Below are 11,751 nucleotides of genomic sequence, written 5' to 3'. Positions count from 1 at the left end.
GAAGAGTCCTTGCCGTGAAATGTCATTTATTAATTGATTGACTTTTTTTTTTTTTTTACAAAAATAAACATTTTAATGAACAAGAAGTACAAAAGCTTCTGGATATACAAACTCCAGGAGGGGGGAGAGGCTGGTTTTGGCTGCTTTGCGGCTTTCACTGAAAGCAAATGAGGCAGAAAGGCCCCGGCCCCACCCCCACCCCAGGTCCTGGCTCAAACTGCAACCTGCTCCTTGACCCCATGTCTTGGCTCATACCTTGTGGGCTCCTCTGTCCCTGCCCCTGTGCTGGCCTGTGGGTGCCCCTGGTTGGGTGGCCAGAGGCGGCCTCCCCGGGTACCGAACCCCCCACATCCCAGAGCATCCCCGTCAAGTCTTCTGTCCAGAGCTGAGCTGAGAGAACACTCTGTGACCGATTGTCCCCACGCAGCCCCCACCAGATGGTGACATGCAGCAGCAGCAGCAGGGGCTCTGGCTACATTCTTACACCATGAACACAGTGATGGGGCTGCCCACAGAATTGTCCCAGCAAGGGCCAGAGCCCCCACAAGGGGATACCAGCCCGAGCCTTGCTGGCCTCCCAGAGGGGTGGGGAGGCAGTCCATCCCCCTGCCCCGCTCCCGTGATTCCTGGCCCCAGGGCCAGCAGTCCCATACCTAGACCGGTAAACTCACATTTTAACATTTGGCATTATTGCACGTTGTCCTGGTCACCTCACCGTCTAGGATGTCAGCCTCGTCTGCAGGGGTTTCCAGGTGACATGCAGTGCTGCTAGTGCAAGTCCATCCCTCCCTCCCACCACTGGTGAGCCCAGCTAGTCCGCTGTCAGCTGAGCCCCCGAGAGGTCAGCCCGAGGCCCTCACATATGTCGTCTTGTTGGGATCAGGGACCACGTGGCTCCATCCTGTCTTGAAAAATACCAGCTGCCGACCTGGAGGCAGAGGTGAGAGATAAACGGGACTGTTTCTCTCCCTGGAGGCGGGGCCACTCTCCCCGATGGGACCGCCTAGAGGCGGCGTAAACTTGTCTCTCAACATCTCTTCTTGTCTTCTCATCAAAGCTGGCTTCTGACGGGGGACCACTACCTGTCAGTCTCTTCCAGGGAATGCCAGTCACCTCCCTCAGGACATCCTTTCCCTTCCCACGGGCTCACCTGTCCAGGTGGTCTGGTTGGTGACCACAAAGGCCTGGCACTGGGCATGGCTCTCGCAGACATCCACGGCCTCAGCCAGGTTGAACACCGAGAGGAGGCAGCTCCCATGGTGGTAGGAGGGCCAGCAGCGGTAGTCTTCCTGGGGGATGGTGCTGTCTGGGAGGCGCTGGTACTCTGTGGGTTTGGGGATGGAGCTCGAATGAGAACTCTATTTCCAGGCAGGAGGGCTGGGGCCGCTTCCTGGAAAGGGCTAAGACTCATTTCCTAACTGAAAGCTGAAAGCTAGCCCAGTCACCCTCGCTTGGGGATAAAGGCAGCTACTGCTGTGGAACTGAGCTGAGCACCCAGTAAAGGCAAAGCTCGGATTCGGTTTTTGGGAGACCCACAGCTCCCAAATCTGAGGGTGCACAGTGGGTTCGGACGGCACCTGACGGCGGGTGCCTCGTGGGATAAACACACACGCAGAGCTTGAGGTCAGGACATTTTGGACATTTAAAGCCAGGCTTCTCAAACTTCAGTGTGCCTGTGAATTTCCAGGGACTCTTGCTAAAATGCAGATCCCGATTTAGGGGGTCAGGGGTGGGGCTTGGGGGTGGGCATTTCTAACCAGCTTCTGGTGCTGCTGGTCTGCAGACCACACTTTGAGTAGCAAGAGTTTAGAGCACCCCTGGGTCCTGCTTCCTTCGGGCCTTAGGGAGAGAGATGAGGCAAGCTCCTCAGGGAGGGGGCGGTTGGGGATTTCCAAAGTTACCAGGAATGCAAATGAACGTGAAACACAAAAATGACCATTGGGGAATCCACAGCTCTGGTGTTTGGGGGAGGAGGGTGGAGGAAAAAATCTTCCCATTACACAGAAAGAGCCCCCAGAGGCTCTGTGAGCTCCTCAATCAGGAAGCTGCTCGTTCACCTGAGTCCTTCCTGCTGCCTGGGGAGCCCCAGCTCGGCACTGATAATGCAGAAGCCCTGGGCCTCTGGCCACCCCGCCCTCCTGCCTCCTTCTTCTACCAGGGACTAGACCAAAGTCCAGGGCTGGCTGTGATTTATGGCCCCATAAACGGCGTCCTCAGGGACAGAGCCAGCCATTGTTCACCTCGTTAAACTTTATTTACAGGGCTAACGAGGGCTCCCCCACCCCTAAGACTGGCCAGAGCTCCTTGAATACAGAGGCTGCCCACTCCTGGCCCCCCTGCCAACCATGATAAACCCCAGGGCCCCAGCAGAGGGACGACGGCTGGGGGCTGCAATTCTCCCCGTGCTCCTGGGCTTCTCGGCTGGTTTCGGTGTGGAATCGCAGCCTTCTCCAGTCTCCCTCCTAGCCCCAGAAGGGCAGAGGAAGGAAAGAGGAGCCAGCATATATTCTGTAATCCAGCTGTGTAACAGGAACCAAGTTAATTGCTCGCACACACTTCGCCTAGCATTGAATCCCCATAAGCATTTTGTGAGGCAGGAAATATTAAACCCAATTCACAGGAGAGAAAAATGAGGCTCAAGGTGTAGGGAAGCTGCTCAAAGTCACACAGTCAATACAGAGTGGGATCTGGAGCCACCCAGAGAAGGGGTGTCGATGCCCAACCCCCTCCAGCCCCCTGCCCCGAGGTCAAGGCAAAATTATAGTCGTTCTGGCTCAGCCAGAGAGAAGACCTCCAAGTAGAGGCTAAACAGTCAGCGGTCTCTTCAAGTGTGTCTTAGGAGGATGAGCCGTTTAGTGCGATTAAGGGGACCACTCACCATCCCCCCTGCTCCCCACCTCCCGAGCCCCTGGAGCCCTGTGGGAGCCACTCACCGGCTCTGCTGCCTGCTGAAATGTTCTGCAGATACTGCCCGCTCCGGAACAGGTGCAGCACTCTCTCCAGCCGGGCCAGAGTCTCATCTACTCCCCAGCTGAGCTCTCCTGCGGAGTGCAGTGTGGCTAGGAGAGGGTGCCTGTGCTCCTACCCCTCCCTGCGGTCGGCAACCTGCTGCTTTTCCCCCTCTTCCCCTGGAACCTGGGCCCGGGTGACCAGTGGACTGGGAAGGGGGTTTGCCACGGAATGCCACTTTGGGAAACGTCATACTGTGCTGTCCTGGGGCATTCTCGTCCCCATGCCTGCTGGGGGAGGGTGATGGAAAGCAGACGGCGCCTGGTGAGCTCACCCGTGGCGTTGACAATGCTGTCCAGCAGAGGCCGCAGTGAGGGTGGGGCACTGTGGGGCAGGAGGTATGTGAAGAAAAACCTGGGGCAGAGAGAAACCAGGGGCTCAGTGGTCCAGCCTTGAGGACACATCCTTCCTCTGCCCAACTTGGGACAGAACCTTAATCTGGCCAGGGAGCCTGATCCCTCAGGCCTACCACCCAGGCATAACCCCAGAGCGTACCAAGGAGTCTACTCCGACTCAGGGTAGGGATCAGGACACATGCTAAGGCCACACCTTAACTTTATACCACGCTGCAATCTGAGGTCTCTTTTCCCCATCTGTCGCCAGGACTCCCCCACCACCCAGTGCCACCTTATCCCCTGAGCTGATCACTGTCACAGCAGCCCCATAGCTGGGGCCTAGTGAGGAGCTTCCAGACTGAAGCACCAGGGGATGAAGGGGTAGTGCCAGTCCCACCAGCCCTAGGCTCTGAATCTGACACTATTTTAAGAAGCGTCCAGCTGCCACCCCCCACCCCAGATTCTCCTTGGAGCTATTTTTAGCCTCATCTTTGGGAGCCTGAATGTTCCCTTCTTGAGTGGGTAGAAGACCTTCCCCACCCCTGCTCCTCCATTGGTCAAGGCAGAGTCTCCCCGCCCTGGCTGGCCTCCTGGACCCCATCTGGGCTCTCCCCTTGCCATGCCCTCCCTGGCTCACTCTCCCTCCCTGGCCTTCCTGGTGGGGGGTGGGGGGGGTGGAGGTCACCTGTAGGCATTGTAGAGGTTGCGCTTCTCATTCATGCCTTCACACCAGCCCTGGGCTGAGCATGGCAGGCTGAAGTTCCTGGCCGGAAACTCCAGGATGCAATCAGCACTGCTGGCACACGGTGTCTCCTCCACACGTGCATCGTCCAGATCTGTCACCTTCAGCTCCCCATCCACCAGCACGAACTGTCGGGGGCGGAAGTCCAGCAGAGTGACCGAGCCCAGTGGGGAGTGGGCCAGGTGGTGAAGGAGCCGGCCCAGGCTCAGGCAGATCTGAGGGGCAGACACAAGGCTGCTCATAGGCTTCTCTCCTGGGAGGGGGCCTGGGGGACTCCAGGGCTCACCCCTTTGGGGCTGGGGGCGGTTGGCTTTTCTCTTAAAGGCTCCAGTGCTCACTAAGGGCTGAAGGCCAGGGGCCTTACAGAGCAAGGCAGTGATTTTCTAGTAACCCTGGGCTGGCCTGACCCTGAAAGTAACATGGAGTTGGTGGGAAATAGGCTGCAAGGAAGTCTGCGGATACCGGCTCTCCTCCCCGAAGTTGCATCTTGAGTGTGGCTTTAGTCCAGTGCGTGGAAATAGAGGGAGGGTCAAGATGACCTTAAGGTCTTTTCTAGTCCTAGGACACTGGCCCTCTGGCAGCCAGGCTACACGGGCGTGCATGCACGTGTGTGTGTGTGTGTGTGTGTGTGTGTGTGTAAGGAGCACAAAAACGTCAGGATCTTCTATGTCTTGCTTCTTTTTTTAACCCTTTGGCTGACAGCCGAGTCAGCTTTGCTCCATCTTTCCCTCCTTTTTCTGACTGAGGAGGAGTCCAAGCTGCTCTGGAGGGCTGGCCTTCTAAGGGAAAACCATCCCAGCAAGGAGCCCAGGGCCCAGCCCTCCGCCCTGCTCACTCGGAAGCGGTCCTCCCAGGAAGTCTGCAGGAGCTGGATCATCTCCACAGGGGCACCCAGCTCTGTGATGGTGGTCAGGGTGTCCGGGATGTCCTCGCTGTCCTGGTAGCAGTAGCCATAGAGCTGGGGGAGGCCCAGGGCAGGTCATTAGGTCACAGGGTCGGGGTGGGGACAGAGAAGGGCTGGGCTGTCAGAGGCCCCCCTCCCTCTGCACTACACACCTCCCACCCCGATCCCTAGGCTGTTGCTTCAGCTCAGGCCAGAAGAGAACAGCAGCATGGCCCGGGGAAGCCTGCCCTCTGTCCCTGCAGCCAGAGCTCCTGCGGGCGACATCAGCCTCCTACCTCCTGCCGCTCAGGTAAATGGGCAGGTCTGGATACCACATGTCAGCCATGTGCCAGGCACTGTGCTAAGTATTCTACACGCATAACTTGATTCTTACAATCTCCAGTTTACAGGTGAGGAAACTAACTCAGAGAAGTTAAGTTACTTGCATAACGTCACACAGCTAATGCAGGAGCTAGCATTCAAATTTATGTCACTTGGATTCCACAGCCTGGTTCTTTCTACAAATACCATTTGTTAATCAACAAGCCAGCAAATGGGTATTCTACCTCCTCCCCTGCTCCAGTCCTCTATTCCTTTTTTTTTTTTTTTAAGATTTTATTTATTTATTTGTCAGAGAGACAGAGAGAGAGAGAGAGCAAGTACAAGCAGGGGGAGCGGCAGGCAGAGGGAGGAGCAGGCTCCCCGATGAGCAAGGAGCCTGATGCAGGGCTCGATCCCAGGACCCTGGGATCAGGACCCGACCGAAGGCAGACAATTAACCAACTGAGCCACTCAGATGCCCCAGTCCTCTTATTCCTTATCATTTCCACTTTCTGGCAACTTCGTTTTTTCTCAGGTCTGGTCTTGTGGGTGTAAAAACAAGCTCCCTCGGGACTGGTAACAAGCGTTTATAAGAACAAAGCATCCAAGGGGCACAGCCTTGGGTGTTCTTTGCATATGTTGGTTGTGGGGGTGGTCCCACCCACCAATGGGATTAGTAGTAAGGGATGGTTTCTGCGGAAGATCAGTTCTTTGGGGGCATGCTCACAAGGGCCTGCCCACTCCACAGGACCCGAGGGTGGGCTCGGTACAGCTCAGCTAGTCAGGGACTTCTGGGAAGCACAGCCTGACTTTGTCATTAACACCTAAACCAGCATCCAGAGAGAGGGCCCTGCTTCCTCCAGCCTCCCCCACCACACTGCCCATCAGCCAGGGATCAGATGAGACTCAAAACAACCAGCACCCTGTGGGGTAGAAACACAAAGGCTGAGTTGTCCAGACCACAGTAGGGAGAGGGGAGAGCTGCACAGTGTGGGGGCTGGGGTGAGGGTGGGGTTGTGGAGCAGGGGGGAGCCAAGCCCACAGGTTAGATGGCCCTGCACACTGTCACCCTTCTTACCATCATCCACGCCCCTCCCAGCGCCACTCCAGGCCCTCATGTGCCCTCTTCCGTCCCGGTGCCCTTTCAGCTCCCCTTCCTGGAGCCAGCTGCCCCAGGCCTGCCGGCATGAGAGAAGGCACGGCTCAGGGCCGCCATTAGATCAGGAGGGCTGCAAACCGGGGATCAGGGGACCGTCCCAGGCACCCTCTTCTTCCCCCGCTCTCTCTCTGCTCCCCCACCTCGCATTAGCCCAGGGAGGCCCCAGGCCCCGGTGGGGTGGGGGTGGGGGGGTGGGGGGGGAAGGTAAGGGGAGCAGCCCAAGGGGCCTGGTTCTCATTTTCTTGCCCAGAGTCTGAGCCTTTGTGGGAAACTTCTGAAGGTTATTAAACACCCGGAGGTCGTTAAATGCGCTGTTAACGAGGTATTAATCAACACCCCTCAGGAAAAAATAAAAAGACACCATTAACCCCCCCAGGAAGTGTGAGGCTGAGCATTTCAGTCGCATCTTTTGTTCGTTTGGGAGAAGAAATATACTCTAGCGGGGCCAGAATCTGGGCCCAAGCAGGCCTGGGGCCCCATCTGAGGCCTGAGATCCTGGAACTGTGGAGGTTGGGGGGAGGGAAGACCCTTTTGCCCTTTGACCCTGGGCTATAGAGGCATCTATCACGTGAGAAGTGTGTGTGTGTGTGTGTGTGTGTGTGTGTGTGTGTGTGTGTAGGGGGTGACAGAAGAAAGATAGATCTCTCCCAGGCAGGTCCCCAGAGACCAGAGAAAGTGCTGGGAGGTGCATGGTGGGACATGCTACCTGGGGCTTTTCTAGTAGAACCCACAGAACCAACTTGGGGGCTGCCAGAGATGGGGATGGGGCCTCGGGTGGCCTGGGGGAGCCGGAACTCTAAGAAACATTCTTTGGCTCCTCCCTGGTTCAGCAGTCAAATGATTCTGAAATTTTAAATGAGTAAGAGGTATTGAAACATTGCACACCCTCACTGCAGCCTCCGGAGCACCCCCTTGTACCCCACAGTGGGCTTCCGTGGCAGCAGAGGTGGCCCTGAGGAAGAGGCCAGAGGGACCCTGGCTGGCGGTCACCCCCAAAACAGTTCCTAAACTCAAACTCAGGGATCCTTTCTTCTCGCTCACAGTAGCTTTTTACCTTTCCCCAGATGGAAAGGGACCCTCCCACCTTCTAACACTTGGTGCCCTAGGGCAACTACCCCCAGTCTCTGACCCTGTAAAAGTCACACAGCCAACCTCAGACAGACCCAGTCTTGGGTGAAAACTATTCAGCTGTAATATATATGTATTACCTATGTAATATAGATGTATTTTGGGGGGCGCTTTCAGAATCGGGTAGGGGCCTGACATTAAAGTGGAGGACCATTCTGTGAGATGCGTGGGGGCAGTTAACTAGATGCTGGTCAGGAAGCTTGGGTAGGGTGAGTGAGGGAGGGAGAAATTCCTTAAGAGACAGGAGAGCACATCAAAACCTCAAACCTGTCCTAAGGGAGGTGGGGGGGGGGGGGACTCTTGAATCAATTAACTAACACTTAATGTCCTGCTTCGCCACTGCCTCAGAATCTGGCTGACACCCCAGGGTTGCCAAAAAGTTCCCAAGAGCCCCTGGGAAGCGAAGAGAACAAGATCCTCCCAGTTAGAATGGCCACGTAACCAGTTGCTCACTCCCTAAAGCTCCAGGCCCAGTGTCAGCTGTGCAACCAGGCACAGCCACCCACAACCGTTGGCTCTGCCCGACCTCTGGCCACCAGTTCAGGGCATAGGACCTGGTCACAAGTGTCTGACCAGAGTTGGGGGAGCCTGGGGAGACCTGGAGCCAGCACGAATATAAATAGCTCTCTGGTCTCTCTCTTGTTCCGCAATACCCACCCAGGCCTGGGGTCTCAGTCATTACAAAAGGAGGGAGGGACTCCTAGATTTCTGGTCAGTTCTGTTGGGTGCAGAAAGGTTAATTTGAGGGGGCTCGGAGGTGGAGGGTGTGGGTGAGGTTCCTCTGCTGGGGAGTCTGCACGCACCCTCTGTTCAGCGGGCCAAGACCAGTCAGGGATTCCCCTCTCAGGCTGCTCAGACATGTGCAAGGGAAGAGCTTGTCTAATCCTAGGGCCGACTCAAGGACAGAGAGCTGGGGGAGAGGAGGAAGTGGGTGTGTTAGGGTAGTGCTGGGGCTGAGTGGCCCACTCTCTTAGTCTAGCCTGGAGGGGACAAGGTGGGGTCTCATCTCTCCCTTCTGCCCCCCAGTGAACAGGAGAGACTGAGTCCCATTTAGTAGGAACCTGGGCATCTGGCCTTTTCAGTCGTCCAGCCACTGGCGACATCTGCTCTGATAATGTGACCCTGAGACCTCAGGCCCGTAGCCTGTCCCCTGAGCACTGAGCTAAGATCCTAAGGCTTCCTCCATGATCCAAGGGCTGTCTTTAAGGCCTGAAGAATGGCGGGGTCACTTCTGGGAAGGGCTGTGCATTTTCTGGCCTACTACCCAATTCCCTCCAGTCCTTCCAGTGGCTTCTGGGTGGGGTAGGGGGTGGGGATATTCTCTGGGAATCAAGCCCGATACAGGGTCTCTTTCTAGCCCTTCCCAACCCCGTTTTTGTCCCATCCCATCTTCAAAGCCTGACAAGCCACTGGAAGTTGAGAGAAGTAGGGTTCAGATTCCATCAAGAAAGGGGGCCCTATCACAGCAGTTGGAATCCTGACTCAGGGATGACCTCTGTGTCTTGTGGCTTGGGGTCACTTCCCTTGTGCTCAACATCCTAGCTCCAGCCAGAAGCAGAGTCCTAAGTCCTAACAGACTCGCACCCCTACCTCGAGTTTTGGGACCCTCCGTCCTGGTCTCTGTCTTCAAAGGATATGGGGTGGAAGCTGAGACGCAGGAGTCCCTCCGTAAAGAGACGCCCACAGGAGTGAGGGGCAGGGTAGTGTAGTGGGAAGCGGCTGCGGTCGGGGTTCTGCCCCTAGCATAACCTGGGCAGTCTTCATCTATATGACCGAGGGTTCTCTTCCAGTCAGAGGGACCGGACCTGGGCACGACCAGCCCGCACCCTCACCCTCTCACCCCCACCGTCGTACCTGCAGCACGTTGGGGTGCCGCAGCCGCTCCAGCAGCACCATCTCCTTGAGCAGCTTGTGGGCCGCCAGCCGGTAGCAGCCCCTCCGAGCCCCGAACTCGCGCACGCAGCTGCCCAGATCGTGGCCGCTGAAGTCCACCGCCTTGAGCGCCACCGCGGCGCCGCCCGGCAGGCGGACCCGGTACACGGCCTTGGTGTAGCCCGAGCCCACGTACTGTGCGCCGGACACGTTGCGGAGCGCGGCGCAGCCCAGGCGCGGGCCCGAGCCGGGGGAGCCCGGGCCGGGAGCCGGGGGCCAGCTCGGGGCGCCGTCGGGCAGGGGCCGGGCCCGCGGGGGCCGGGGACGCTGCAGGCCCGGCCCGCCCGGAGCCAGGTCCATCAGGCGCCGCCGCTCCGGCCGGCCGGCCCCGGGCCCGGGGCCCCCGCGGGAATAGCGCTGCACCTCCTCGTAGCGCGCTCGGATCTGCCGGGCCAGTTCCCCGCGGCCCCCGCGACGGCCCGGGCCCGGGGCTGGCGAGGGTCCGGGGGACTGGCCTGGCCGCGGAGGCTCCGACCCCGGTGCGAAGAGCACGTTGAGGACGGAGCCCAGCAGGAAGGAGGCGCAGAAACCCGCGGCTACCGCCGCCCTCCGGCGCCGCATCGCTCCCCTCCCCCCAGCCGGCCGGCCCCGCACGGCTCCCCGGCCCCGGGAGGCTCAGGCACCGAGGCGGCTCCGCTCTGCGCCCCTCCGGTCCCCTGCCCAGTCCGAGCGCATGGCCCCGGCGGCCCCGGCCCCGACCCCGGCCCCTCGCGGGCCGCACATCGGCCTGACACTTGCCTCCCTCCCGCCCTGCCCCCGCCGCTTATAAGGCCCGGAGCCGCCCCCGCCCCCGCCCCCGCCCCCTCCGCCTCCGCCTCCCTGCTCCCGGCCCGAGCCCGTCCTCGGCACCGCCCCCTCCGGCCGCCCGGCCCGGCCTTCCCCGCTGACTGACAGCGGGACCTCCTCCCGCGGCCGTCCGGGCCTGGGAAGCGGCGCGGAGGCGGCTCCGGCCCTGCCCAGCCCGCGGGCCCCCGAGCTCGGGCCGCGACAGGGAGAGGGGGCGGCGGCGACCCCGCGACGCGCGGGAGCTCCGGGCCCGGCGCGAGGGCGGATAACGGGGCCGGGGTGCCGGATAACGGGACCAGGAGGCGGATAACGGAGCCGGCCGGGCGGGGTGGGGGAGAAGATAAAGGGGTGAGGCCGGCGGGTAACGTGCTCCGGAGGGGACGAGCAGCTGGCTCTGGGGTGCTGGGGGTCCGTGTGCTCTCAGAGCTTTCTCCCGGAACCCAGGGCCTCCCTCCGGGGGGGGGGTGGCTGGGGATAGAGGCTCCTCGCTCAGTCCCGGATCCCGGGGCGAAGGGGTGGGGGTGGTGTGGGGAGGTGGACGTAGAGAGGCTGGCACCTGCGAGCCTGCATGGGTCGGGAACTCTGGGATCAGAGGAATAATCGAAGATGCCCTATTCAACCTCAACCACAAGTCTTGCTGGCTTCTCATTTTCCCTGACCCTGAAGCCCCAGATCGAACTCCTCTCCCCGGGATACCCGCAGTCAGCAGGGGATCGCGAACCGTATGCGTGCTAGTAGTTTGTGCAAAGGGTGCATTTGTACCCACGGACGTGCGTGGTCCAGGCTGTCTGTGGAGTGAGTGCATTGGTGTGTCTGAAGGGGCCACTGTGTCGGAGGAAGGGAGTGTGTACCCTGTGTGTAAGTTGGTGCTGACTCCGCCAGAACTTCTGGTCCCTCCTCCTCCCTCCCTGATTGCATCATTAGTGCTAATTGAGGGGCTTTCACACGCCAGTGCATTAGCTGTTTGGAGTGAGCTCCCCCCTCCTGGGAGAGATAAGCTGCTGCCCCTCCCCATCCCAGCCCTCCACTTCCCCACAGCCCTGGAACTGTCCACCCAGAACCTCTCACCTTCCTGGGCACCTTCCTGCCTCCCTCTGGTTCTGGACTGGTTAATCTCTTTCCTCCCTGCAGTGTCAGAGATTGGCTGGAGAGGAGTCAGGGAGGTGTCGGAAGGACACCTCTCTGAGGGGGTGTCAGGGAGGGGAGATTTTCCTCCAGGGGACTGAAGAGGTCTGGCATTCCTACAGAATGCAGAGTCATTGTGTTGAGAGAGGGGATGGGAATCTCTCTCCCGGTTCTTTTGGACATGGAAGGGCAGAGGAGAGGACTGAGTCTTTGATCTCCAGCCTGCGATTCCACTGAGGTAGGGGCATCCATCCCTGACTCTTGGGGGTGCCCTAAGGCTGGAGCGTTGGGGCCCGGTCCAACTTAGCTGGCATGGGAAAGGCAGAGTGAG

At 59.3% G+C, this 11,751-nt stretch overlaps 1 protein-coding gene across 1 annotated transcript; it reads right to left on the bottom strand.

Annotated features, from left to right (window-relative positions):
• On the bottom strand, nucleotides 1-10,070 carry PKDCC (protein kinase domain containing, cytoplasmic). The gene is made up of 7 exons (XM_028117177.2): nucleotides 9,432-10,070; nucleotides 4,922-5,044; nucleotides 4,030-4,301; nucleotides 3,284-3,363; nucleotides 2,934-3,041; nucleotides 1,151-1,324; nucleotides 1-928 (listed from the first exon to the last, which is right to left on the bottom strand). Exons 1-7 carry the CDS (start codon nucleotides 10,068-10,070, stop codon nucleotides 843-845), a joined length of 1,482 nt encoding a protein of 493 aa, XP_027972978.1. The 3' UTR covers nucleotides 1-842.
• Between the last annotated feature and the right edge of the window lie 1,681 nt (nucleotides 10,071-11,751).

The sequence above is a fragment of the Eumetopias jubatus genome, unplaced genomic scaffold (assembly GCF_037043125.1).
Source record: "Eumetopias jubatus isolate StellerSeaLion01/CBP00866 unplaced genomic scaffold, mEumJub1_p1.0 scaffold_9, whole genome shotgun sequence".
Lineage (NCBI taxonomy): Eukaryota > Metazoa > Chordata > Mammalia > Carnivora > Otariidae > Eumetopias > Eumetopias jubatus.
This window is presented reverse-complemented; position numbering and strand designations above follow the sequence as displayed.